The sequence below is a fragment of the Grampus griseus genome (genome assembly GCF_964374135.1).
Source record: "Grampus griseus genome assembly, chromosome: 14".
Taxonomy (NCBI): Eukaryota; Metazoa; Chordata; class Mammalia; order Artiodactyla; family Delphinidae; genus Grampus; species Grampus griseus.
The window spans coordinates 62,078,233-62,104,493 of record NC_139008.1 but is presented as its reverse complement, the minus strand read 5'-3'; the positions used below and the strand labels follow the sequence as shown (position 1 = coordinate 62,104,493).

The window sequence follows — 26,261 nt, the reverse complement described above, 5'->3', positions numbered from 1 at the left end:
TGAAACATCCCTGTGCCATTATAGCCTGGAGTTTCTCTCCTGTTACGCTGTGAACTCCATGAGGGCAGGCTCCACAGCTGTCTTGTTCACTGCTGTATTCCTGGTACTCAAAAGAGGGCCTGGTAAATACCAAGCCAATGGCTTCCTCACAGATGCTCACAAAATTAAGGGGGTGTCCTGGAGATAACTAGGGTGAGGGTGAAGGAGACATCGTTCCAAAGGCAAAGCCAACACCTGGCTAGAGAACACGGCTCCAGTCTCCTGAGGCTGACCATCAGACCATTTCCTGGCTCCTGCCATGGGTGAGCTGTGAACTACCCTACTTCATATATGTTATCCTTGAAACTAATAACACCCTAATCATTTGGATCTGAGTTTTACAGATGATGCTATTAAGGTTCAGAAGGAAATGACTTGCCTGAGGTCACACAGGGTGTTAAGTGGCTGAGTTGGGATTTGAACTTGGGCAGCTGAGCTTCTTCTCCTGCATCAGCTCTTTGCTATGAGATAGGCTTTGGGCCAAGAATGATAGAAATCACAACGACAAAGGCGTGCACCAAGACTTGTGAGAGGCAGCCAAAGCAGTACTCAGGGGAAAATCTGTAACCCTAAGTATATTTGCTAGAAAGACTGGAAAGAAACAATCTCAGTTTTCAAATCAGGAAGCCAGAAAAAGAATAAAATAAACACCCCCAAAGGAGGAAGAAAATAATAAAGGCAAAGCAAAAATTAATGAAATAAAAATAAAACAAATACAAACTGATTAAAATTTAATTTCTGAAAAATAGATCACTTTTATAGATGAAGAGACTGAAGATCAGAGGAGAAAAAAGGATCTGCCCTAAATCACACAGTTGGTCAGGATACAGACCCAGGTTCCTCTGTCTCTAAGTCCAGTATATTTTCTTCACCAAGGCCAGGCTGGGCCAAATAGAAGGCTTCCCAGGAGGAGGGTGCGTAGAACTCTGGCCCCACCATGGCCTGCCTCACTTAAGAGCTGACAGCAACTGAGGGGCTCTTTTTTTTTTTTGCGGTACGCGGGCCTCTCACGGTTGTGGCCTTTCCCGTTGCGGAGCACAGGCTCCGGACGCGCAGGCTCAGTGGCCATCGCTCACGGGCCTAGCCGCTCTGCGGCATGTGGGATCTTCCCGGACCGGGGCACGAACCCGTGTCCCCTGCATCGGCAGGTGGACTCTCAACCACTGTGCCACCAGGGAAGCCCTGACGGGCTCCTTTGGGAAGAACTGAGTTTGCTTAGTATCACAGGGATACAAACCTATTCTTTTTTTTCCTCTCAAGGCACCAGGGAACCTCTCCAGAGAAAGTCAGTGCTAAGGAGAGGATGGGATGTACAGCTTGGGACAGTGAGCTGGGGGTCAGGACTCCTGCCTCTCCATCTTGCCTTGGCTTTGCTGTGTGACCACAGATAAACCACTTTCCTTTCTGGGCTTCCCTCTCCGTCCGTATGATGAGGACACCTGATCATCATTAAAGGTCTTTCTAGGAGGCTGCTAGTCCTGGCTTGGAGCGCATTTTTCTTTTTTTTTGCGATACGCGGGCCTCTCACTGTTGTGGCCTCTCCCATTGCGGAGCACGGCCTCCGGACGCGCAGGCTCAGCGGCCATGGCTCACGGGCCCAGCCGCTCCGCAGCATGTGGGATCTTCCTGGACCGGGGCACGAACCCGTGTCCCCTGCATCGGCAGGCGGACTCTCAACCACTGCGCCACCAGGGAAGCCCTGGAGTGCATTTTTGATAGAAGCCAAATGGGAACACAGAGGCAGAAGTGACCCCTACATAGGGAACTGCTCGCACTGGGACTGCCTATGTCTTGGAGAGGGAGAAGGAGCTCAAAGAACAGGTTTCCCTTGTGTCCCAATCCCCATCCCAAAAAAGATTTTCAGAGAGAAGCCCGTGTGGGTGACTGAGAACAGCTGGGCTGCTGCTGGGGAGTAGCAGAGGCCTGAGACCAGGAGTCTAGGGCTCCAGCCAGGTCTCAGCTTGACTTGCTGCATCACCCAGGGAAGGCTCCTTTTCTCTCTCCCTCAGAGAGGACCACCTCTCCCACCTCTGCCCTGAGCCTGTGTGAGAGCTCCCACTGGAGCCTTCTCTGAGTCTAGCCCAGGCAGAAGGCAAGCCTGCCACCTGGTGGCCCTCTGTGGAATAGCTCTGGGCTTGGACTCTCGCGGGACTGACAGCTGGAGAAGAGACCGCTAAGGAGGCCCAAGCACTCTCTGCGCCCTCTTTGCCAAGGGCATGTCCCTCTTAGCTTGCGGAGCTTCCAAGGCCATTTGGGGTAGAAGTGAATGAGAGGTGCTTCCCCACTGGTTCTTGGTTTCTCTATGGGCCAGGGGACCTTGGACCTTCTGTAAAACGTAAGTATCAATTTCACAGACATCGTAGATATAAAAATATTGTAAGGACTAAATGAGTTAATGAGCGAGAGGGTTTAGCACAGTGCCTGGCACAGAGTAACTGGCCAGCAGCTCTTGTGATTAATTTAAATGTGGCTTCCCTGTGGCCGGTGCCCTGGAGAAGCGGGAAGGGAGGGGGAGGAGGGGAGGGTGGAGGGGGGTACAGTAATGCTAACTGGGCCGGCAATTCTGAGCACTTTACTTATATTAACTCATTTCACCCTCAGACGACCCCAAGGTGGCTACTATTATTTATCCTCATTTTCCGTTTTCACGAATCAGTGAGGAATCCTGAGTATAACTTCAGCAACTTGCCCAGAGTCCTGCAAAAGCAGATGGTGGAGCCTGGATTCACACCAGGGCTCCCTCGGCCTCCACTCCACACTGCCTCTCCCATGGCCGGGGGTTCAGAGCCTGGGCTTGGTCTTCACGTGACACAGGTTTGCATCCTGGCTCCACCACACACTTGCCACATAGCACCTGAACTCCAGTTCCCTCATCTGTTCACAGGATCCTCCTGAAGTACTGAGCAGAGCCTGACACATGGGGAGTGCTCTTATTTCCGGTAGAGAGCAACCTTGTCTGCTGGCTTTCCCCTGCCCAGCTCCTCTTCTCCAGGCCACACTGACAGCTTTCAGCCCCAGCCCAGCCTGGTTCACTCTGTGGCAGCTCAGTACCCATCTAGGTGGGAGAAGGGGGCAGAGCCTGGCCTGCTTGGGGAGTGATGGAAGGGGGGCCCTGACATCCTGTCACTTAGCTGGTGGGTGGACAATGGGCTGAGACCCCCAACACCCACCTGATCCTGTTCTTCTGTCCGCTCCCACTACCGAGGCTGAGAAGCCATGGCCACATTACAGCTGGGGCCCAGGGACACTGATCTGTCCCAGGAGATGTGGGCAAAAATCTGCTAAGAGGACTCGGAGAAAGGTGTCATCTTCCTGATGAAGGCGACAGGCATGCTGGCATCCTTCCTCCTCCTCCTTGCCACCAGTGTGCATGTGCTGCCTGAAGGAGGGCAGTCACCTTGCAACGACCACAGGTGAAAAGGCCAAGAGAAGTACAGACACGCCTGCTCTACACCACTGGACCGCTTGCATGTGGGACAAGTATGTGCCCGTCACTTGCAGTGAAAGCACTCCCGATACACCGAGGACAGTCATGCTCACCTGGGCGTGTTTGAAGATGTGCATGATGAAGATGGTCAGGCCCAGGCCGAAGATGTAGGCCGCAAAGCTGGTGTAGAAGTAGGTGTGGGTGTTCTTCTTCAAGCTTCAGTGATGGTGTGGGGAGAGAGGAGGGTGAGACTGAGGCACTGCAGTGCAACAGTGAGGAGGGGGGGAGCTGGGGAAGACCCTGGAGGCTGTGTGGGGTGGCTGAGAGCTCTGGGCCGGGGGCTTGGAGGTGAGCATGCACTCTGATTCTGCCCCAGCTAAGTGTCTTTGGACCAGTCACTTTCCTTCTGTCAGTCTCAGTTTACTCATCTGCAAAATGGGAAAACCACGAGCCATCTCCCTAGTGGTTGCTGAATGTCAAGTGCTATAACCTAGAACAGTGGCTAGGAAGCTCAGGCCAGCAGAAAAATCACCTGGACAGCATGTTAAAAAATAGAGCTGTATGGGAGTTCCCTGGTGGCCTAGCGGTTAGGATTCTGGGCTTTCAATGCCGTGGCCGGGTTCAATCCCTGGTCGGGGAACTGAGATTCCACAAGCCACGCAGCATGGCCAAAAAACAAAACAAAAACAAAACAAAAGAAACACCCAGAGTTCTAGGTCCAATTTCCAGGGAGTTGGATCTAATAGGTCTGGGGCTCTGCATTTTTTTTTTAATTTTGTAATAACTTTATTTATTTTTGGCTTTTTTTTAAATTGAAGTATAGTTGATTTATAATATCATATATAATATATGATATATATATCGTATTATATATATAATACGTATTATTATTATATGTATAATATACGATATAATAATATAATTACTTTCAGGTGGAAAGCACGGTGATTCAGATATATATATAAATATATATATATACATATTCTTCTTCAGATTCTCTTCCCTTACAGGTTATTACAAAATATTAAGTATAGTTCCCTGTGCTATACAGTAGGTCCTTGTTGGTTTGGGGCTCTGCATTCTGAATCTGATACAGGTGGATCATGCTCTGAGGAACACTGATACAGAAACTGCACAGCAAAGTTCTTCTAAGCGCAGTGGAGCTAATAGCTCAGTAACCTCAGTAATACTGAATGGATGCTGATTACATGGATAGAATGCCAGTGGCTTTCTGGGCGATTCACCCAAGATCAGCTTCAGAAGAGCTGACCCGTGCAACCTGGCACTGCCATCACTTGATGCCCTTTCACAATGGCAGCTCAGGACCTTTGCCTGTGTCCAGCAACATCTGTGGAATGAATGAGTACTTCTGATGCCCTTCCCTCCTTACCCTGGCGGCTTCTGAGCCTGGAGCTGCAAGTACACTGAGACCTGTCCTGTTGTGCAGCCTGGAGGGTAACGGATTCCCTTTGGGAATGTCACGCAGATTCTGGAACCATCTCGGAAGGACTTGCTTATCCTGCAAGTCCAGGCCAGGAATGAGCTCCTTCCTCCAAGGGTGCTGCCAGCTGAATCTGTATCTCTAGCAAATGGCCGGGAGACTCTCGTGGGTTGCTCTTTGTATTACCTCTGAACATCTAGGGGCAGAGCAGCTGGCACAGCTGTGCTTCTACTTACAGACTGGCCAGGTCCCTTCCAAAGGCTCCACAGTGGCACTACCCAAATAACCCAGATCTACGTCAGTGAGCAAAAGTTGAAGTTTCACATGCAACTTGGATTTCCACGCACTGGCACTGAGCTTCTCACGACCACTTGCAACACTATTGCTGTTTTGGCAACTACTGGGCACAAGGAGATTAAGAAAAGTTCATAAACCACCTCAAAATTAAGCGCACACACAGCAAGCCCTCCACTGGGAAGGCTGAGCACCACCTACTGGTGGCGGGCCCAGATGACCAGGTGCATTAACTCGGTGTGACCTTTTCTGAGTTTTAAGGGGTGGCTCAACTTGGCCCCCTTCCCTTGCCCTTGTGCTCACTTTCTACAACGGACTGAAAATGTCTGAGTAAGGAGAGGGCGTGGAACAGCTAGAGCAGCTGGAACACGGTGACCTGACCCCGGCTGATAAAGAGCGATAATGATGATGACGGTGCCTGCAGCTGGACTTCCCTGGGAGCCGCTGAGGTCAGCCTGTGCTCAGCACTCCCTCCACATCTTCTCGGTCAGCCCCGGGCAGGAGCTCCTGTTTACTACTAACTTAAGGATGAGAAACCTTCCCTCAGAAAGGTCAGTTCACTTGCCAAGAACACACGGTAAGAAAGCTCTATGGGTACCACCAGGACCCTCTGGGTTTAAATCTCACTCTGTGATTCATACCTCCCCCACCCTCTCCAGGCTCTTTGAACACTTAGAACCTCAAGATGCAAAACGCAGATAAAATTGGAATTGCCCTGGCTGCTGTGGGGGTGGAAGTTGTGGTCCCAAGTTCTCTGTGGTTCCCAGAGAACCTCCCTGCCCAGGGGAGGCCCCTCACTTGTGGAACCTGAGCATTAGGGTGCCTAAGCGGCTTACCTGATGTCAAAACGCAGCAGCAAGGCGATGAAGATTCCTGTGGGGAGAAAGCCAGGTTAGACAGTGGTAGAGGAGGAGCAGGGTAGTCAGCTAATATGCAACTGGGTCCCCACTTGTTCTCAGCCACGGAGCAATCAACAGGGGCCAAGGGTGTGGCTGACGCTGCGAACTGCCAGCAGAAATCCCGTTCCTCTACCTTCAGGCCACCTGGAACAATGAGACGGGCCCAGGATTTTGCTTTGGTCTGGGACCACGCTGACCTGGCACCTCAGAGCACCATAGTGTGGCACACTGGGCCCACCCTCCCAAACATTTATAGGGTGCCTGAGCACTAGGTACCATACGCAGTACAGGGGGAAGCAAAACCACTGCTCTCAAGAGCCCAGCCGAGGGGGCAGGGCATGCTGACCGAACATTAACAAAAATCAGTGTAAATAAGCGGAAAAGAAGAAGTAAAGCTGTCACTGTTTGCAGATGACATGAGACTATACACAGAGAATTCTAAAGATGCTACCAGAAAACTACTAATCAATGAATTTGCTAAAGTAGCAGGATATAAAATTAATTCACAGAAATCTCTTGCATTCCTATACACTAATGATGAAAAATCTGCAAGAAAAATTAAGGAAACACTCCCATTTACCACTGCAACAAAAAGAATAAAATACCTAGGAATAAACCTACCTAAGGAGACAAAAGACTTGTATGCAGAAAACTATAAGACACTGAGGAAAGAAATTAAAGATGATACAAACAGATGGAGAGATATACAATGTTCTTGGATTGGAAGAATCAACATTGTGAAAATGACTATACTACCCAAAGCAATCTACAGAGTCAGTGCAATCCCTATCAAACTACCAATGGCATTTTTCACAGAACTAGAACAAAAATTTTCACAATTTGTATGGAAAACACAGAAGACCCCAAACAGCCAAAGCAACCTTGAGAAAGAAAAATGGAGCTGGAGGAATCAGGCCCCTGGACTTCAAACTATACTACAAAGCTACAGTAATCAAGACAGTATGGTACTGGCACAAAAACAGAAATATAGATCAATGGAACAGGATAGAAAGCCCAGAGATAAACCCATGCACATATGGTCACCTTACCTTTGATAAAGGAGGCAAGAATATACAATGGAGAAAAGACAGCCTCTTCAATAAGTGGTGCTGGGAAAACTGGACAGCTACATGTAAAAGAATGAAATCAGAACACTCCCTAACACCATACACAAAAATAAACTCAAAATGGATTAAAGACCTAAACGTAAGACCAGACACTACAAAACTCTTAGAGGAAAACACAGGCAGAACACTCTATGACGTAAATCACAGCAAGATCCTTTTTGACCCACCTCCTAGAAAATGGAAATAAAAGCAAAAATAAAAAAATGGGACCTAATGAAACTTAAAAGCTTTTGCACAGCAAAGGAAAACATAAACAAGATGAAAAGACAACCCTCAGAATGGCAGAAAATATTTGCAAACCAAGCAACTGACAAAGGATTCTCTAAAATTTACAAGTAGCTCATGCAGCTCAATATCAAAAAAAACAAACAACCCAATCCAAAAATGGCCAGAAGACCTAAATAGACATTTCTCCAAAGAAGACATACAGATTGCCAACAAACACATGAAAGGATGCTCAACATCACTAATCACCAGAGAAATGTAAATCAAAACTACAATGAGGCATCACCTCGCACCAGTCGGAATGGCCATCATCAAAAAATCTACAAACAATAAATGCTGGAGAGGGTGTGGAGAAAAGGTAACCCTCTTGCACTGTCGGTGGGAATGTAAATTGATACAGCCACTATGGAGAACAGTATGGAGGTTCCTTAAAAAACTAAAAACAGGGCTTCCCTGGTGGCGCAGTGGTCGACAGTCCGCCTGCTGATGCAGGGGACACGGATTTGTGTCCCGGTTCGGGAAGATCCCACATGCCGCGGAGCAGCTGCGCCCGTGAGCCATGGCTGCTGAGCCTGCGCGTCGGGAGCCTGTTGCTCCGCAACGGGAGAGGCCACAACAGTGAGAGGCCCGCATACTGCAAAAAACAAAACCAAAACCAAAACCAAAAAACCCCCCAAAACCAAAAAAACTAAAAACAGAACTACCATATGACCCAACAATCCCACAACTGAGCATATACCCTAAGAAAACCATAATTCAAAAAGAGTCATGTACCACAATGTTCACTGCAGCTCTATTTACAATAGCCAGGACATGGAAGCAACCTAAGCGTCCATCGACAGATGAATGGATAAAGATGTGGCACATATATACGATGGAATATTACTCAGCCATAAAAAGAAACGAAATTGAGTTATTTATAGTGAGGTGGATGGACCCAGAGCCTGTCATACAGAGTGAAGTAAGTCAGAAAGAGAAAAACAAATACCATATGCTAACACATATATACATGGAATCTAAAAAAAAAAAAAAAAGACTCTGAAGAACGCAGGGGCAGGACAGGAATAAAGACGTAGACGTAGAGAATGGACTTGAGGACACGGGGAGGGGAAGGGTAAGCTGGGACGAAGTGGGAGTGGCATGGACATATATACACTACCAAATGTAAAACAGGTAGCTAGTGGGAAGCAGCCGCATAACACAGGGAGATCAGCTCAGTGCTTTGTAACCACCTAGAGGTGTGGGATAGGGAGGGTGGGAGGGAGATGCAAAAGAGAGGAGATATGGGGACATATGTATATGTACAGCAGATTCACTTTGTTATACAACAGAAACTTACACACCATTGTAAAGCAATTATACTCCAATAAAGATGTTAAAAAATAAAATCAATGTAAGACTGCCTGTGAAAGGGTGCTTCCTGTGTCATGGGAAGGTCTATCAGGGGATGAGACCCAGGCTGCGGGGAGGTGGGGAGGAAGGAGGGCTTCTTTGAGGAAGTGACACTTGCCAGGGAGAGGGAACAGCGTGTGCAAAGAGGAAAGAGGGCTCAGGAGGTGTGGCAGGGCTCAAGGAGCCAGTAAGGCTGCAGCCCAGAGCAGGAGATGCTGGGGATGGACCAACCATGCAATGCAGGGCTCCATGGGTACGAGGAGTGCAAGTCAGGGGACACACCGGAAAAATTCTAAGTGGGAGAATAACCTAAAAAGATTTTGAGAAAACCCTCCATGGCAGTTGCTTGGCTGGAGGGAGAAAGAGCAGGAGCAAGCAGCCCACCGGAGGCTCTGCAGGAGCTGAGGCAAGGACGGTGAACTCTGTCCACCCACTGCACTATCTGCACTTCAGAACCAAGCCCAGTCACGCTGGAAACCTGAGTCCCTGAGACACAGCCAGCCAGTCCGGCCTCTGCATGTTGCACACACGTCCATCTGTGTGTCTGTCTCCCTGACTTATCTTGGGGCTCAGACAGAGCAGGGCTGAGCCTCATTCAGTTGACAGCAGGTTCTCAGTAGCCAAAACATTCTGTGCTCATCAGAAGCACTGACTGGCAACATGTGATTAATTTCAAAGAGGAAAATGAGTTAGTCCCCACTGAGGACTGTGAGTAGGGAGCTGGTGGGTGGTGAGAACAGACAAATGCTGCCGTTCTGGAAAAAAAACTGGGAACCCAGTGGCCCCTGGCAGCTGAATTCTACAACTGTTCTTCAACTAATCCATGGGCCAGAGCTCCCAAGAGCTTTTACTCATAATCATGCAACTCATCCTCAAAGCAACAGCCCACAACCCATTCTTCCCTCAAGATCATCCCCGAGGCTCTGTGAGGGTGCAATAACTCACACTGATTGTGACTGCTGAAAAGACTCAGAGACACAGGAATATGGGGACATGCAGAGATGTCCCATGCAGCCTCAAGCCCAGAACCACCCAACAAGGACAATGGGGAAGTCTGCAGGTGCCTGTGACAGACCCTCCCCCGCAGGGCGAGACGAATGCTTTATGGGACTCAGTTTCTTCAGTCCCTCCTCCCAGCACCACAAGCTATGGGAACACCTGGCTTCAAGACCATGGCCCCACGGCCTTAGGCAAGTCTCTTTGAACCTCAGTTTCCTCATCAGTAACATGGAAATACCCTCTACCTCATCGGGCTGCTAGAAGTAGCAAAGATAACATATTAGAAAACACCCAGCATAGTGCTTGGCCAACAACAGGTGCTTGACAAATGATAGTTCTGGGACTATCTTATTGTTATTACTGTCATAAAAGCAGTTCTGATAATATAACATTTTTTGCAGTCAGAGAGACCTGGTCTGAGTCTTGGCCCTTTTGCTTCCTAGTGTGTGAATTTACCTTAAGTCCCTTCATTTCTGAGCCTCAGTTTCCTCACTGGCACAAGAGAGAAAGCCTTTGCTTCACCATCATACGTATCACAAAAGGAAGGTATCACAACACAGTGCCTGTACCATCCCAGCTTACTAGCAGAATTGCTATTATGTCCTACACTGGAAAATAAAGTGGCTTTTAATTCGTTCCAAACTTTCTTCTTTTAAGCAAGCACCAGGGGTGCTTCTAACCCTCTGACTCTGAGCCTCTGGGATTAGGGGAGTAAGAATGCTCTTTGGATGTTCCGTGCCCGTCACCAGGCCTGGATCTCGCAGACACACAGAATCCAAGCCTCAGCCATTTCAGCTGCCCTCAGAGAGGGAGCTCAGCTTTGCCCCCAGGTAGCTCGGGCTGCAGGCCGCCAGGGATGTATGTCCAGGCTCAGACCTCCACACAGGGCACCTGTCCCTGTGTCCACAGGTACGCTGACTACCACCCACACACGGATAATGGGCTCAAAGGCCAGCTTGTGCAGTTGAGCAGGTGCGTGCCACCCGTCCCTCCGCTAACGCTGCAGACAAAGGAGCCCACAGCCATGGTGCCCCGTGTCCACACACAGTGCACGTTCTCCCTGAAGCCCCCCCAGCACTGGGGAGACGAGGACCTGTGGCAGTTCTAGCACATTTGTGTCACCTGAAAACATTGGGAAGGGGTGTGTACACATTCAAGTGTGTGAGGGGATCAGATTCCTTCAACACTGCCACAGAAGGTGCTTGTTTAGAGTGTATTGCAGTCTGTCATATACATTTATTTCTGTAGTTCCTGAGTAATGTTTGCTCACCCAGTCAGAAGCTCCATGAGGGGCAGTCTTGCTCACCCTGTCCCTCCAGTGTGCAGCCCATGGCCTGGCCCAGGACCGGCACTCCACAATGTGTGCTGAGGTAGACCCCTTCACCAGACCCCTGGGCAGGGGGCGGGGGTATCTCCCAGCCTAATGCTTTCTCCTTCCCTCTCCTGGTGGGTAAGGCTGTGTTTCACAGGACTCCTCCTTCTCCAGGGAAGCCCCCTCCACCCTTTGCACTGTGGCCCCCACCTCAGCGTGGTCACCTGGAATGACGATGTCTCCGAGTCCCAGCATGGCAAAATTGTCCGCTTCCAGGCCCTTCTCCAGCAGATCCTGGGGAAACACCACTGCAGGGGGAGGCAGGGATGCGAGGAGGTGGTGAGAGCCCAGCTCACTCTGACTCCTAGCCCTCCACCTCTGGTGTATGGAACTCACACACTTGCATTTCTGGGTGGGGGGATGGGAATGGGGAGCTGAGAGGATGTCGAAGGGCTGAAGGGCAATGTCTCCATCTGGACTCACAGCTGGTTAGAGCAGGGAAGAATCTAGGATCATCTAGGCTAAAGGTTTAATGCCTTTATTCAGCTGTAACTCACATGTCATACAATTTCAATGCCCTTGTATAGCCAGAACTCTGGTTAAATGGGAATGACCCTAAAGCCTAGTATATAAAAGATGAAACAGCCCACACGGTGCTGGCATCTAATAGGCTATGCATCTCACTGCAGCTGGGGTGTGGACAGACCCTTGTTCTGAAGCAGGGAGAGCTTGGGCTACAGGCTGTTTCTGTATCTGCTGAGGGTGAAGAGGTCACATACCTATAAATTCCTTGCTAGAGCTCCTTACTCAGAAATCCTACTGGCCAGCTTGTTTGGATAAATACAGATTGAGAGAAATGCCTCCCTGTATGTCCAGTTATGGCAAGGGGCAGCTGTAGCTGGATTTCATCCACAGGGGCCTGGAGCAGAGAGCAGTTATGTATGGGCTTCAGGGTCAGACTGTGTGGGTCTGAATCCTGGCTCTGCTGTGTGACTGCACAGTTTACTTAACTGCTCTGGGTCTTGGTTGTCTCACCTATAAAATGGGTATAACAGCTGAACTGACCCCACAGGACTGTGGTGAGGATTAGGTGATTTGCACACATTGTTAACGTCACGCCTTCTTTACTAACCCAGTCCTGCTTTTGTGTGTGGCCGCCCTCCCAGGGGATGAATCAAGTGTGGCATAAGGCTAAGACAATCAGGACAACCTGGTCCCCAAATTCCTGACTTCCCTGGCAGCTAGGAGTGGTCACGTGACCCAGCTCTGGCCACTGGTACGTAAGCAGAGGTAAGCTGGGGGTTCTGGGCAAGCTTGTGCTTCCCTAATGAATTGCAGAGGCCCTTCCTTGCTTGCTTCTTCCTGCCCTGAATGCACAATCAAGTGATTTACAGCTCTCCTCATCTGATCCTCCCAAACCTGGTACCATTCAATTCTGAGTGGCAGGTGTGGAAACCAGGGCCCAGGGAGGTGAAGCCTCTTCCCTCAGGCCACGCAGCCAGCGAATGTCACATCTGGGATTCAAGTCCAGGCCTCCTGACTTCAGCATCTGTCCACTTAGCCACTCTGTTAGACTGCCTCTGAGCTCTACTCCTAGCAGTGGAGGGCAACGGACTTTCTCCCCAAGCCAGAAAACCAAATTTCAAGCACCAGAAACCAGAGGTGACTGTCATTTCCCTGCTCAGAGTCTTCCAAGGGCTCATCCACTGCCTGCTGGGCAGTGTCCAGGCTCCTTGACATGCCATCCTTGGCTTCCCCATATCCGGCCTCTTTTCTGCTGCTCCCCTAAACTCAGCCACATTCCCTCCCCGATTCTCTGCTCCCTCCGTGCATTTTCCTAATTGTAGCCCTTGGCTGAAGCTGTACTCTCTCTTTCAAATGCCCCTACTGCCCCTGCATGCTTGGTAAACACATATTCATCCTTCGTGACCCAGGAGAGCTTTCCTGACACCCTGGCTGGCTTCATCCATCACAGCACGTAGGGCACAGCTGCTCTTCTTTCTGGCTTGCCCACCATCTGTTCTCTTGCTCTGAAGAACTGCCCTCACCGTACACCCTTGGTTCTGGGAGGCTGCTGATTCAAATACTCTGCCCTCAGGCACTGGAGAGGGCAGTGACCCTGGCCTTTCCACCACTCCCGGCTGGAACGCCGAGCTCACGGGCCAGGCCGGCCTCCATGGGTTCGTCCGAGCCAAAGCTGGGAGAAACTTGTTCTCCTCTAGGGTCGCTAAGCTGCGACTGCGGCAGCTAGGAACAACGAGTGGCCACCAGCCTCTCTCCAGCTCACAGAGAGGACCTGTGTGCATCAGGGGAGAGTCAGACCGTGAGGACAGTCATTTCTTCACTCTTGGGGCTGACCCCACCCCATCGGCCCGCTGCCCAAGCAGCACTCCTTGTGGAGCTGTGACGTCTTCCTGACAGGATCCCCCTGCTCCCTTCCATCATGTCTGACTGATTCCGCTCCTCCTCTTTGGGTCTTGTGATGCCAGGAGGTGATTCCTGATTAGTCTAAGGCTTAAACTCCAAGCTCATCATGCTTTTCCCATCCCCCTTGATGATGAATGACAGAATTGGGCCTGTGACCCAATTCTGGCCAGTGAAATATGAGAGAGGCTACAGGGGGGATGGGGGAAAAACACCCCTCTCTGATGAAAGAGAGACATAAAGTTCCCCCTTTCTGCCCCTGAACATGTTGAGAATGGTGGGGTGGAGGGCTGAGGTGACCTTGGCTCTTGGCAACGCCACTGAGGGTCAGAAACCCAACTCTAGATGCTCTGCCACTGGGCTTGCTGCAGTGTGAAGTAACAACATTTCCACTTTTTTTTTTTTTTTTTTTTTTGCCACGCAGCACGGCATGCAGGATCTTAGTTCCCTGACCAGGGATTGAACCCGCTCCCCCTGCAGTGGAAGGGCGGAGTCTTAACCACTGGACCGCCAAGGAAGTCTCCACGTTCTTTACAGATGCTTGGAGGTGGGCTTTCTAATATTTATAACAATGGATACACTGAAGAACAGAATCAGGGCAGTGTGAGAGGCGTGGGGCAGACAGCACCTGAGATTTATGTGCCAAAGGGATCCAGGGAGAGGGCTCCAGGTCTTGGCGTGGGGGATATCCTCCTCTGGAGGCCCCTGCCTGCCCTGCACAGGCTGTGTCAGACACCCCTCTCTGTGCTCACCCCCATTCCACACAGCGTCCCACAGAGCCATGCACTGTGACCAGACGGCCGGAGGCCAGGGCCTGGGAGGAGGATGGCTGTGCAGGAACACAGTGGATGAATCAAAGGGGAGAAGGAAACCAGGCTGGAGACACAGGGGAGCTTGGAGAAGGAAGAGCTAAGGGAGGGTATGGACCAAAACGGGGACCACGAGGGGATGGGCCACCAGGGTGGGGGCAGACGGGCTCCCCATGGTGGGGTGGTCACTTACATTTTATTGGTGCCTCAAAGGACTTGGCCACTGTCACCATCACATTGGTACCAAATACCTAGGAGGAGGAGAGAGGAGTCTGGAGGGAGGTGAGGGCTGGGTGGGAAGGAATGGCTGTGCTTGGGCTTCTCAACGTGCTGCTGCCTGGGACGGGCGGGAAAGGGGCAGGGAGCCAGGAAGGGCTCCAGCGCAGATGTGAAGTTGAGATGAGGTGGCCACCGACACTGGCCATGTGGACACTTCACGGGGTTCCTTGTTCTAGGTAGCAACGAGGGGTAATTCCAAGGAGTTGGTAAAGGGCCTCTGATGCCCCCGGCCAGGCATCCTATGTTAGTTCAGGGGTCTGCCCCTCCCAAGAGAGAAAGTCCTCCAGCACCACGTACTTAAGGGGAAAAGAGGCTGCCTGAGGCCACGGAAAGGGTGCCTGAGTCAGGCTGCCCTCGATCCCTCAGCGGGGCCCCTCAGAGTGAGTGTGGCAGGTCTCTTAGCCCAGGGCTGGCACGCAGCCTACGTCCTCACAGTCGGTACCTTGCTCACCAGCGTCCACTCATCTGCTTTAACCACACTTGCCTCAACGTCTGAGCCTCAGCTCACTTGCCGGAGAGACACAGGATAAGCAATACCCCTGCTGGGGCCACCATGAGGAAGAGAGGGCGGCTGGAAAGCCCTGGGCATAGGGTGGGCTCTCAGCAAGTGAGGACTCTGCTCTCTCATCCATTCCACAGCTGAGGGCACTGGGCCCAGAAAGGACGTGCTCTGGGGTCTTACTTCCAGGTCAGGGCAGCTTCCCTCTATCAGACAACCGCTGCTTGGGCCAGAGACAGGGGAGGAGGCGGCGAGGGGGCCCGGTAGCCAGACATCCTTTGCGTCCCTGCCCAACTCACCCAGAAGACATCGTAGATGAAGAGCCCGCCCAGCAGGATGCAGCCAGTGCTGACGTTGTTCAGGTGCAGGAGCTCCACCCCATTAAGGGAGAAGGCCAGGCCGAAGAGGTTGTTGGCAATCCAGTGCTGGGGAAAGATGTGAGTGAGTCCAGCTCTCCTGCCCCCAACCTGCCCCTCAGGCGCTTCCCCCAACACTGCCCTGGGCCCTGGCTACGTACCTTCCTCAGCAGGTACCAGACACCAACGATGCTGCTCAGGCCCAGGCACACCAGGTCCTTGGTGTCAAACTCATAGTTGATGATCTCTGGGCAGAGAGGCCGGGTAAGTCCACTCCCCGGGGCGGGGCTGCCCCTCCCACCTGTCAGCCCCTGGACGGAGGAGGGCATGGCTGTGGGCTCTGTCAGAGATCCACAGGTCGGGGGTGCTCACTGGAGCCCCCCCACCCAGCCCCTCCAATTTCCTAGAGGAGGGAATGGAGGCCCAGAGAGCACACAGGCCTGACACAGGGTCAGTGGGAGATGGCTCATGGTGCTGGAAGCACGGGCTCTGTGCTTGTAGCTGGGCGGCCTCGGGGGAGGCAGTTCCCTCTCTGAGCTTCAGTTTCCTCATCTGTAAAAAGGGGATCACAGCACCTCCCTGATAGGACTGCTGTGGGGAGCAAGTGAGACGGCCCTTACCCAGCGCTCAGCATGGAGCCTGCACACAGTGGGTGCTCAATCAATGCTGCCTGCACCGAGCCCAAGGCTTTTGCAAGGTCCCAGTTCATTCAGGAATCTTTCCACTGTGCCACCAAAGGAATCAAGAAGCTTGCTGGCAGCGCTGTGTCAACAGCACAGGAGGAGGAAGGTAAGAGAGGGAGGCCTGGAGAAGCAGCAGGCAGGAGGACCCCAGGGTGCTCTGGTGGGGAGCCTGTGGCAGACGTCCTGATGTTAGACCTCTTCTCCACCACCTCCAAGTGTCCTACTGAGGAAGCTCAGAGAGGCGGTGGAGCTTGCCCAGGGTCACAGAGCACAGCATTTCCTTTCAGATTCCAGAATGTAGCAGACTGCCGGTTGGCCCCAGTTGTTGTTCACTCCTTTGTGCTAACAATACCCTGATGATTTTCCCCTGGACACAAGGCCAACTAGCTCTCGGCCACATTTTCTAGCTTCCCTTTAGCTAAATGGGCCCGTGATACAGTTGTCTCTCCTTCCTCCGGGAGGGCCCGTGGAGCAATGGTGCGCTCTTCTGGATCCGCGGGCCCCCGAGTGCGGCAGAGCACAAGACAGGTGAAAAAACTCAACAGTCACTGACTGGGTACAGATGCCTAGAAATGCACAAAGGAATCCTGCTCTCCAGGGACGAGGCAGAACATGCTAGGCACATTCACAAGTGCGACATTCGCAAGCTCAGACTTTGACACGAGAGAAATACCTTCCATCTGGCCGAGCCGTTGATAATCCTGTCACAGCAGTAGAACCCACAACCTAACTAACCCACGTGACCCAGGCTTTCCCCAATTCCCTGCAGTTTTCATTTTTTCGAAAGCCACGGAACTCCCCTTTCAAATCGTAGGTGGGGAATAATCACACTAAAAACTGACATGATCAGAACAGCCACGAGAGCCAACTGTTTACTGTTCACTGTGAGCCGGGCAGTGTGCTGAATGCCTTCTACTCATCACTTACTCACAGTCCTAACAACATGCCTATAAGGGAGGTACTAGATTATGATGTTCACTTTACAGATGAAAAAACCCCAACCAAACCACTCAAGGCTCAGAGAGGTACTGGTGTGCACCCAGCGGCAGAGCTGGGATGTGATCCCAGAGCCCACCTTTCCCATCACTCGCTGTACCGGGGAGTCCCAGTATTGGAGAGACAAAGGCGGGGGTGGGGGAAGACACCCAAAGCAGGGGAAAGTAGGCAGCACTCACCTTCCTTGTTCTCCCCAGAGCCCTGGGTGAAGAGCAGCTGGTACTGTCGATTTGGGAAGTTGGCTGGAAAAAACTTATTCATGAAGGGGCTGGAAGGAAAGACAAAGCAGGTTGGCAAACAGAGCCCCCATGGGCAACAGTCACTGACGCCCTCCCCAGGCATCTGTTTACAAGCTGTTATCTCCCAACAGCCTCACAGCTGCCCTGAGAGGTAGGTGTTATTGTGCCCATTGTACAGATGTGGAAACAGGCCCTCAGAGGGCAAGTGACTGCCCAGGTCACATAGGAAGTCAATATCTGAGCTGAGACCTGAACGTAGGTCTCTGGACTCCTAGAGCTTCCATACTGCCTCCTAGTTATCACCCAAGAAACACAAAGCAGAGGCAGACTTTCACATAAAACAGTTTTTAGGCGAGCAATGGATTCCAAAGTCCAGTTTATGTACCATCTGTATCAGAGCCCCTTGTCAAGAATGCATATTCTGGCTCAAGCCTGAGTAGGGCAAGTCCTCATTCTTGAAGGAGACCCACTGAGTCTAGGCAGATGGCAGAGCTGAAATGAGGTGCCAACCAGTAGCCTGGGGTGAGATCTGACTCCTTAGAGGGTGAGCATGCCTGGGCCCCATACTGCTTAGGATGCTGGAAGGCTAGCAGCCGAGAGGGGCTCATTAACCTCAGATGGTCCTAGATAAGCCACTTTCTCCTTGCCGGCTCCCCCGCAGCCAGAGGCAGCTGACCTGGCCTGGTCCAGAGTAAAGCAGAGGATGCGCCAACTGTGGCCAGGCCCACAGAGGGAAAGAAGATCTGCAGCCCTCTCTCCTGGGCTGGAGGTAGAGAGGTAGATGGGTGAGGAGGCATGAATTTTTTTTTTTAAATAAATTCATTCATTTATTTATTTTTGGCTGTGTTGGTCTTTGTTGCTGCACGTGGGCTTTTTCTTTAGTTGAGACAAGTGGGGGCTACTCTTCAATGCGGTGCGTGGGCTTCTCATTGCGGTGGCTTCTCTTGTTGCGGAGCATGGGCTCTAGGCGTGCAGGCTTCAGTAGTTGTGGCACACAGGCTCAGTAGTTGTGGCTCGTGGGCTCTGGAGCGCAGGCTCAGTAGTTGTGGTGCACGGGCTTAGCTGCTCTGCGGTATGTGGGATCTTTCAGGACCAGGGCTCAAACCCGTGTCCCCTGCATTGGCAGGTGGACTCTTAACCACTGCGCCACCAGGGAAGTCCCATGAATTCTGCTTTTGACTCTAGGAACGGAAAGATAAACCCCTTGTCCCAATTCCTCAGAAGCCTCTTGTTTATTCCCAAAGCCATTCAGATGTGTTCAATGTGGCAACTCAAAGCTGCAGCATTCCTTTGCATTTTGAGGCTATTAGAGACTTTCCATTAAAATGTCCATCCAGGGCTTCCCTGGTGGTGCAGTGGTTGAGTCTGCCTGCTGATGCAGGGGACACGGGTTTGTGCCCCGGTCCGGGAAGATCCCACATGCCGCGGAGCGGCTAGGCCTGTGAGCCATGGCCGCTGAGCCTGCGCGTCCAGAGCCTGTGCTCCACAACGGGAGAGGCCACAACAGTGAGAGGCCCGCATACTGCAAAAAAAAAAAAAAAAAAAAAAAAAAAAGTCCATCCAATCACTCTTTCAAAGGTAGCCTGTTGAACTATTTTAAAGTTTTTGAAACCCCATAAAAATCTAGCACACTCCTCTCTCTCTCTAGCAGTTAGCAGACCCAGAGGCAGCCGGAGTTGACTATAAAGTACACTATTCTGGTGATTTGTTTTAACTATTTCCTTTAATTTTCAGTTTCCCAGAACACTTAGCTATGTTGACATGAGGCAATTCCTTCTAGGTGATCCCTTAAATAGTATATAAACTATGCCAACACAGATAAAGCATAAACAGTATAATGTGAATTATTGTTACCTGCACCTCTTACTTCAATAATAAGCATGGTGTCAGCTTTGTAATCCAAATAAAAGGAATTAAATATGGGAAAAAAAAAGAATGCATATTCCTGGACTCCCTTCCAGACCTATTAAGTCAGATGACCTGATGGACACCCCACTCCATGACCTGTCAGGCCTGGGATTTTTACGAACTCAGCCGGACTTGATGAGCTAGATGAATCACAGCCCCTTGGGTGGGAGCAACCTCACGTTCACTCCTTCCGTGAGGCCTCTGTTGCTAACGATGGGCTTGGCCCTGTCTCTGGAAGCATTCTCTCTGATTACTCAGCATGGTCCACTTCCTGCCCAGGCAGGGAGCAGAGACTTTCTTTTCTGGATCACCTTCAGAGAAGGAACAGAAAACTAGGGGCTTCTGCTCAGCCTGGTGCGGCAGCATCGTGGAGTGGACACAAGCTTGGGGGGCCCAGCCCCGACACGTGCTCTGCCATGTGAGGCCCTGGGCGAGCCACTTTAGTGGCTCAGTCTCCTTGGTTATATGTGGGGATAATACCACCTGACTCAAAGGGTTGCTGTGAAGGTAGGAGAGAAGGTGGGGAGAAGTTTAGCCCAGCACTGGATCCTCAACAGGGGTCATAAGAACTGTGAGTGCCCATCATCGCTGGCACTTGTCCAGAGCCTGAGCTCGAAAGCAGCTGGCAACACCAGAACAGACCGACAACGACTGATGGGGTAGGCAAATCCAGAATGGTGCTCCCAGCTGTAGGAAAATGGACCCAGGCCGAGTGGTACCGAGGGCACAGTGGTAAAGGCAGGGAAAAGGGAGCTGTCCAAGACCCTGGGGCTTGGAGGAAGACACTATGGATTAAGAACCACCTCTGGGCCTCAGTTTCCCCACTTGTCCAACAGCCAATCCCTCCCAGTCTGCAGGGCTGTGGCGTGAATGATGAGGGCTTCATGATTCTGTGGAGACATGGTCAACACAAGGATGCAATTGGGAGTGGGTTTCTACAAATGGGCTCTGAGCAGGTGGGAGGCAGCAGCTGGGATGGACGAGGCTGGAAGCTACTTTCAGCTCAGTTTGCTGAATCACTTTTAGGGAGTTTGAAGCCAGAGGGTGTGTGCAGAGGCAGAGAGAAGGCCTGAGGCGCTAAGCCCTTCACTCCAGCCTGGCATCTGCCTTAGGAGCTCAACCAGCAGAATGCAGTGGTTAAGAGTATGGACTCTGGAGCCAGGCTTCCTGGGTTCAACGCCTGGCCCTGCCACTGAGCTGTGTGACCTTGGCAAAGTTACTTAACTGTTCTGTGCAACTGTTTCCTCGTTTGGAACACTATAACAATATCTTTCTCATAGGGATATTAAGAGGATTATACGAATGCTTGGCACCCTGTAAGCTTAACTGCAGCTTCAACTCCAAGTAGGAAGTCTGTAGACTGATGTCTTTGTTATCTTGAGAAAAGAGGGGCTGCTGGGTAACACATGGTAAGAGTCAAGCAATCTGGCCGGTGTGAGCCTGCCTTGAGGGCAGGAGTCCCGACTTATCGCCTTCGCTACACTCAGGCCAGGCTTGGGGCCTGGGAGGCAGCTAGTAAATGCTTGCGGGACGCCTCTGAATGCGGGCTTTTGTAGCAGGCAGAGACTCCTTCCGGCCCTCGATGGCTCACGCCAAGCCTAAAGGCCGCTGCTTCCTGCTGGGAAATCACATCCTGGTGCCCTCCTCCCCTGGGGGTGAAGGCAAGGGTCAGTGAAACAGGTGATGTGGCCTCGCCCCCCTGGGGTGGCAGAACCTTTTCGTCTCGTCTAAAGGTCATCTGGGTGGGATATGAACTCAAGAGGTGATAAAAATAAGCTGTGGTTCCCTTGGCAGGAAGGGTATTGGCATGGGCTTGAGTCTTGGTGACCGTACAAGGTGAAGGCAGGCTGTGAGCCCTCGCCTTCCTCCAAAACCTCAAGCTGTGCTATCTTTGCAGGGAGGCTTGAGGCGGCCGCGGGAAGTGGAAGGAATCCCACGAGCGTCTCTGCCTGGGCTACGCAGCTCCGGGCTCAGCTTCTACAGCCTCTCAGCAGGCCTCTCCTCCGCCAGTCCTCGGGAGACCACAGGCCCACCAGAGAGGGTGCCCAGGCCCCTGTCTTTAAGTTCCCTCTCCCCCTCACTTTTGCCAGACCGGAAAGAATACCTGGCCGTGGAGTTAGACAGACCTGGGCTCAAAACTTCACTCTGCTCCTAGCAACTATGAAGCTCTCTGAGCCTCAGTTTTCCTGTCTTGAATCTCCAGACCTTGTTTGGATCCTGAGGCAGGTCTGAGTTTGTGGATACATATAAACAATTCATCAAAATCCTAACAACACTGTAGACCTCTCTGAGAAAATATTTAAGAAAATTCAATTTGACTGAAGAAAAGTCAATTTAATTCTTAGATCAACTACCTAAATAGCATGATTAAACTATGCCCTTCCCCTTTTCTACTAAAATTATTTTCATCTGATTCAGTTCTTTTCCATGTACATTTTACAGTAATGAGTTCTTTCATCCCAGCTTTTAGCCCGTATCAATTTTTTTCAGAGGACAGCTCGGACCCTGAATGGTGAGTACCCTTTATGCCCATGGCCACCCATTATTTTCATAAGGTCTAATCTTCCCAGGTCAAACTGTGTGCTCTAAATCTTATCAAGAAAATGATTCTTCTGTTAATTTTTAGTCACTAACAAATTTTACCATGTGCAGTTTTAGTTGCTTTGGTTCCATTTTCTTTGATAATTTCTAACAGTAAAAATTATGAATTGGTTAAAAGATAGACAACTGTTTCTTGGCTAATCCACGGGAAATTTGGGACATTGTTCCTCAGTTACTATTCTAAAAGGGAAAAAAAGGTCTCTGGTGTCAAAATGACACAGGCTCAAAATACCCTGCTCGTACTGATCGTAGGATTGTTGAGATAAAGTGAAATAATCAATTCCTCAGCACATGGCTGAACAAAATATACTGGGTTCTTGCACTCTGAGGTGGTGGCTGGGCTGTGGGGAGGACTGGGCTCTTAAGGCTCTTGTAGATGCTGGGGGGTGGGGGGAGATGGGCTAGAATTGGGGGGGGGGATCCAAACCAGCATGGGAAGTGACTGCTCCCACACCGGTCCACCAGGAAAGGACAGGTCTGCCCCTTGAGGAAGGGTGACTGGGTCCTGCCACTATCTTGCTGGGTCCTGGTCAGTCAGGCTCTCTGGGTTTCCACCCTAAAAGGATGGCGGGGCTGGCGGGAGTGGGGGCGCTAGAACAAGGCCTTGTGGGTGAAGGTAGGTGTAGTTGGAGACAACACTGAACTCAGTCCCAGCTGTGTGAATTCGGGCCAGCCGCTCACTCTCAGTGCGCTTGGCACTTGCTCTGGGCAGGTCACAGACATGCTCACTTGATCCTTCCCACGCCCCTACGAGGAGGTACTCACAGCATCTCCATTTTATAGGTGAAGAAACTGATGCTAGGAAAGCTTGAGTAACTTGCACAAATAACAGAGCCTTGGTTCCAGGGCCATGTGCCTTTTGAGCCTATGCTCCTGACTTCCAGGGTCCTGCTTAGAGGAACGAGGCTAAACTCCCCCTGGCTCTGCACGCTTCCGCAAGGATCCTGCTCTTTCTCTCTGACTGTTCTGGGAGATCCCGCCTGCACTGTCAACGTGCACAGGCCTTCCAGCTCCTGGCCTGGCACCTCCCTCCTACACCCTCTTCCGGGTTTCCTACCCTTCGGAGTTGAGTCCAAGTTGTGTTCCTGCCTTCTGGAAACTTTTCCTGGTCTGCTGACCACCTCTGTGGTTCTCAGCCCGAGGCTGTACCTCCTCAAGAGACCAGATGGAAATAGACTGGGATGCTTTTGTAGTCACAGTGAGGGGGTGTGCTGGGGGCGCAACTCCCATTTGGTAAGCAGCCCCACCCGAGGACCAGGGGCTTAGACCCTTCATCCCCACTGAACTGACACAACATGCGGCAGTCTGAGCAGTGAAAAGAGGATGGGCTCTGGGGCCACAGAAACTTAGGTTTGAATCTTGGCTCTGCTGCTTATCAGCTGTGTTGTCCTAGCAAATTTCTTAACCTCTCTGAGCTTCAGTTTCTGAATGTAACAGATATTAATAATAATAACAACGGCTAACATTTATTGAACACACTGAGTGCCAGATACTGTGCTAAAAGCTTTCCACATGACCCATAAGGAAGGTACTATCAGTTTTCTTCACGTTCAGGTGAGGAAATTGAGCCCAGAGAGATTAAGTAAACTGCCCAAAGTCACAGGGCTATTAAGTGGCAGAGTCTGGATTCAAAGTCAGATAGTGAAATTCCAGAGCCTGTGCTCCTAACTTCTCTCGATACTGCCTCGCTCTCTTATGAGCTGAGACCACGTGTGAGAGGCCAGCTTAGTGCGTGTGCAGCAACTATGACACCTCGCAGGTGGCAATGGCATCACTCTTCTCAGTACTGTGACAACTACCATGACATTACTGTTCACAAATAACTTTCCCAACAACCGTGGTGGGAAATACCCACTGGATATTCTTACCATTCCTTGTAAAGAAACTGTGGCCCAGAGAGGTTATGGTTCTTGTTCTAGGTCACCCACGGTATAACACAGGGGAAAGATTCCCTTGGATTTTACAGCCAGGATTCAAACCTGGCTCTGAATGACGCCAAAGGTCATGTTCTCATCCGAGACCCTGTACTTGCTCTTGCGAAAGCCGCTTCAAATGCCGCAGAGATGCCTTCTGACCTGATGGTGTGCGACAGGGCCAGGATTCCCAGCACGAAGAAATACATGGACAGCAAGAGGTTGATGTACTCCTGGGAGAATATCTGAGGCAGAAATACAAAGAGAAACAGGAAGTCAGGGTTGCCAGTGGCTATGAGGAAACCAGAGTCCACGCTTCTCTTCTGGAGTCGGGGAATGGTGTCAGAAAGACTCTCAAATGGTACTGGGGGGCCTTCTAGTTTCTATGGCAACAGGGAAAAGGGAAGGAACTTCAAGCCCTCAGATGCACCTCCCAAAGGAGTCTGTAGGTTTGCGCTTGGTGGCTCCATTATTTGCAGACAGGCAATATTGTGTGCGTATCGAGGGTCCTGCATGGGGGAGGGGAGTCTGAAGTTCAGAGTCCCAAGAGAGCCGTCTGAACCTCAGAATGCACTCTTCCAAGCCTCCTTCTCTCTGCTCAAAATCTAGGGAGCCCCCTACAGCGGCCACACAGTTGAGTCATCTGCACCCTGTTCCATTCTCCATGCTCTTCTGGACGAGCCCTCCCCCAGTGATTCTGAAGCTCTGATGGCAGGCCCTCACAGCTGCTTCTTGGTCCTGTTATTGTTAGGTGAACCCAAGGAACGTTGTCTCTCGCAAGGCTAAAGCCAGTGGTCACATGTTGTTAATTCTGGACTTCAGGCAGGCTGCGCCATATGGCTCCATGGTTGCTGCACTGTCTTTTTTTTCATAAATTTACTTTTATTTATTTTTGGCTGTGTTGGGTCTTTGTTGCTGCATGTGGGCTTTCGCTAGTTGCGGCGAGTGGTGGCTACTCTTCATTGCGTTGTGGCGCGCGGGCTTCTCACTGCAGTGGCTTCTCTTGTTGCGGAGCACGGGCTCTAGGCACGTGGGCTTCAGTAGTTGTGGCACACGGGCTCAGCAGTTGTGGCTCACGGGCTCTAGAGCGCAGGCTCCGTAGTTGTGGCGCATGGGCTTAGTTGCTCCACGGCATGTGGGATCTTCCTGGACCAGGGCTCAAACCTGTGTCCCCTGCATTGGCAGGCAGATTCTTAACCACTGCGCCACCAGGGAAGCCCTGCATCGTCTTCTAATTTGTTACCATGAGGCTTTCTAACTGGGAGGGAATAATGTGCTGTGGTGTGGGGTCTGGGGCCACTGGCCACTCTCAAGTAGGGACCTGTTTAAACCTCTGTCTGAGCCCCTCGATCTGCTGCTTAATGCCTCTCAGCAGCTTCCCTCTGCTCCCACGAGCTCAAGGCCCACATCCTCCCCCTGGCCTCTCGTGCTCTCGTGGTGACCACCACAGGCCTCCTCAGCCGCTCCTTCTCGTTCTCCGTGCTGTGGCCACACTGGCCTTGTTGTGCCACATTCCCACCCGCGGGCAGCCCATGTACATGCCTCTCTGCTGCCCAGGACGCTCTCCTCTCCTCACCCAGGTTGCCAAGCAGTTTTCCTTGACGTGACCTCCGTTAATTCAGCTCATGTTTACCGACTGTCTGCTACGTGCAGTGCATCGTGCTCAGCACTGGAATAGGCAGAGAAGTCCCTGCTCTCATGGAGTTCATGTGCCAGTGAGGGAGACTCTCACGAGATGAACATGCAATACACTGTCCGGTGGAGATGGGCGCTAAGAAGAAAAGCAAAGCAGGGCAAGGAGGCCGGGGGTGGGGGTGGGGCATCACACAGGTGGCCTGGGAAAGCCTCCGACACTGACTTCATTTAGGAGTAGAGCCCTTAACGAAGTAAGGGAGCGGCTGTGAGGATACCTGGGGGAAGAGCCTTTGAGGTGGAGGGAAGGGTGAGTGCAAAGGTCCTGAGGTGGGCATGCGTTCATGTGTGCAGGGGACGGTGAGGGCCTGTGGCCAGGAGCCAAGGTAGGAAGGAGAGTGTCAGGAGACGAGGCTGGGAAGGTAAGAGGGAGATGGACCGTGAAAAAGGCTTTAGCTTCGTCTGGGTAAGCCAGGCCGGTACTGCAGGGCTGAGGGCAAGGCTGTGATCTGATCTGACGGCCTGAGAGGATCCCTCTGCTGCTGTGTGGAAGGCAGACTCCCCAGGGCAAGTCAAGGCCGACAGCCCAGCGAGTGAGCTGCATCCAGGAGGATGGTACCCTGGGCTGGGGGGCAGGAGGGATGTGATGAGCCGGGGTCGGATCCCCGATCAGCTCTGGACTAGCGAAGTGGGTTGTGCCCAGGGCTGCGTGCTGAGAGGAGGGAGGAACCCTCCTAGTTCGGCCGAGCAGTGAGGTGGGTGAGGTG

The 26,261-nt window shown here is 51.5% G+C and overlaps 1 protein-coding gene across 2 annotated transcripts in view; it reads right to left on the bottom strand.

Moving 5' to 3' along the window:
- Positions 1 to 26,261, bottom strand: part of HM13 (histocompatibility minor 13) — a 41,248-nt gene that overhangs the window by 4,363 nt on the left and 10,624 nt on the right. For both annotated transcript variants that reach the window (XM_082670039.1, XM_082670040.1), the window contains exons 3-10: positions 24,025 to 24,107; positions 17,381 to 17,469; positions 15,684 to 15,769; positions 15,466 to 15,591; positions 14,582 to 14,639; positions 11,380 to 11,463; positions 6,038 to 6,074; positions 3,580 to 3,682 (exon numbers count right to left, since the gene is read on the bottom strand). In XM_082670039.1, the coding sequence (XP_082526165.1) occupies positions 3,580 to 3,682; positions 6,038 to 6,074; positions 11,380 to 11,463; positions 14,582 to 14,639; positions 15,466 to 15,591; positions 15,684 to 15,769; positions 17,381 to 17,469; positions 24,025 to 24,107 (666 nt within the window). The remainder of the gene's footprint in view (positions 1 to 3,579; positions 3,683 to 6,037; positions 6,075 to 11,379; positions 11,464 to 14,581; positions 14,640 to 15,465; positions 15,592 to 15,683; positions 15,770 to 17,380; positions 17,470 to 24,024; positions 24,108 to 26,261) is intronic.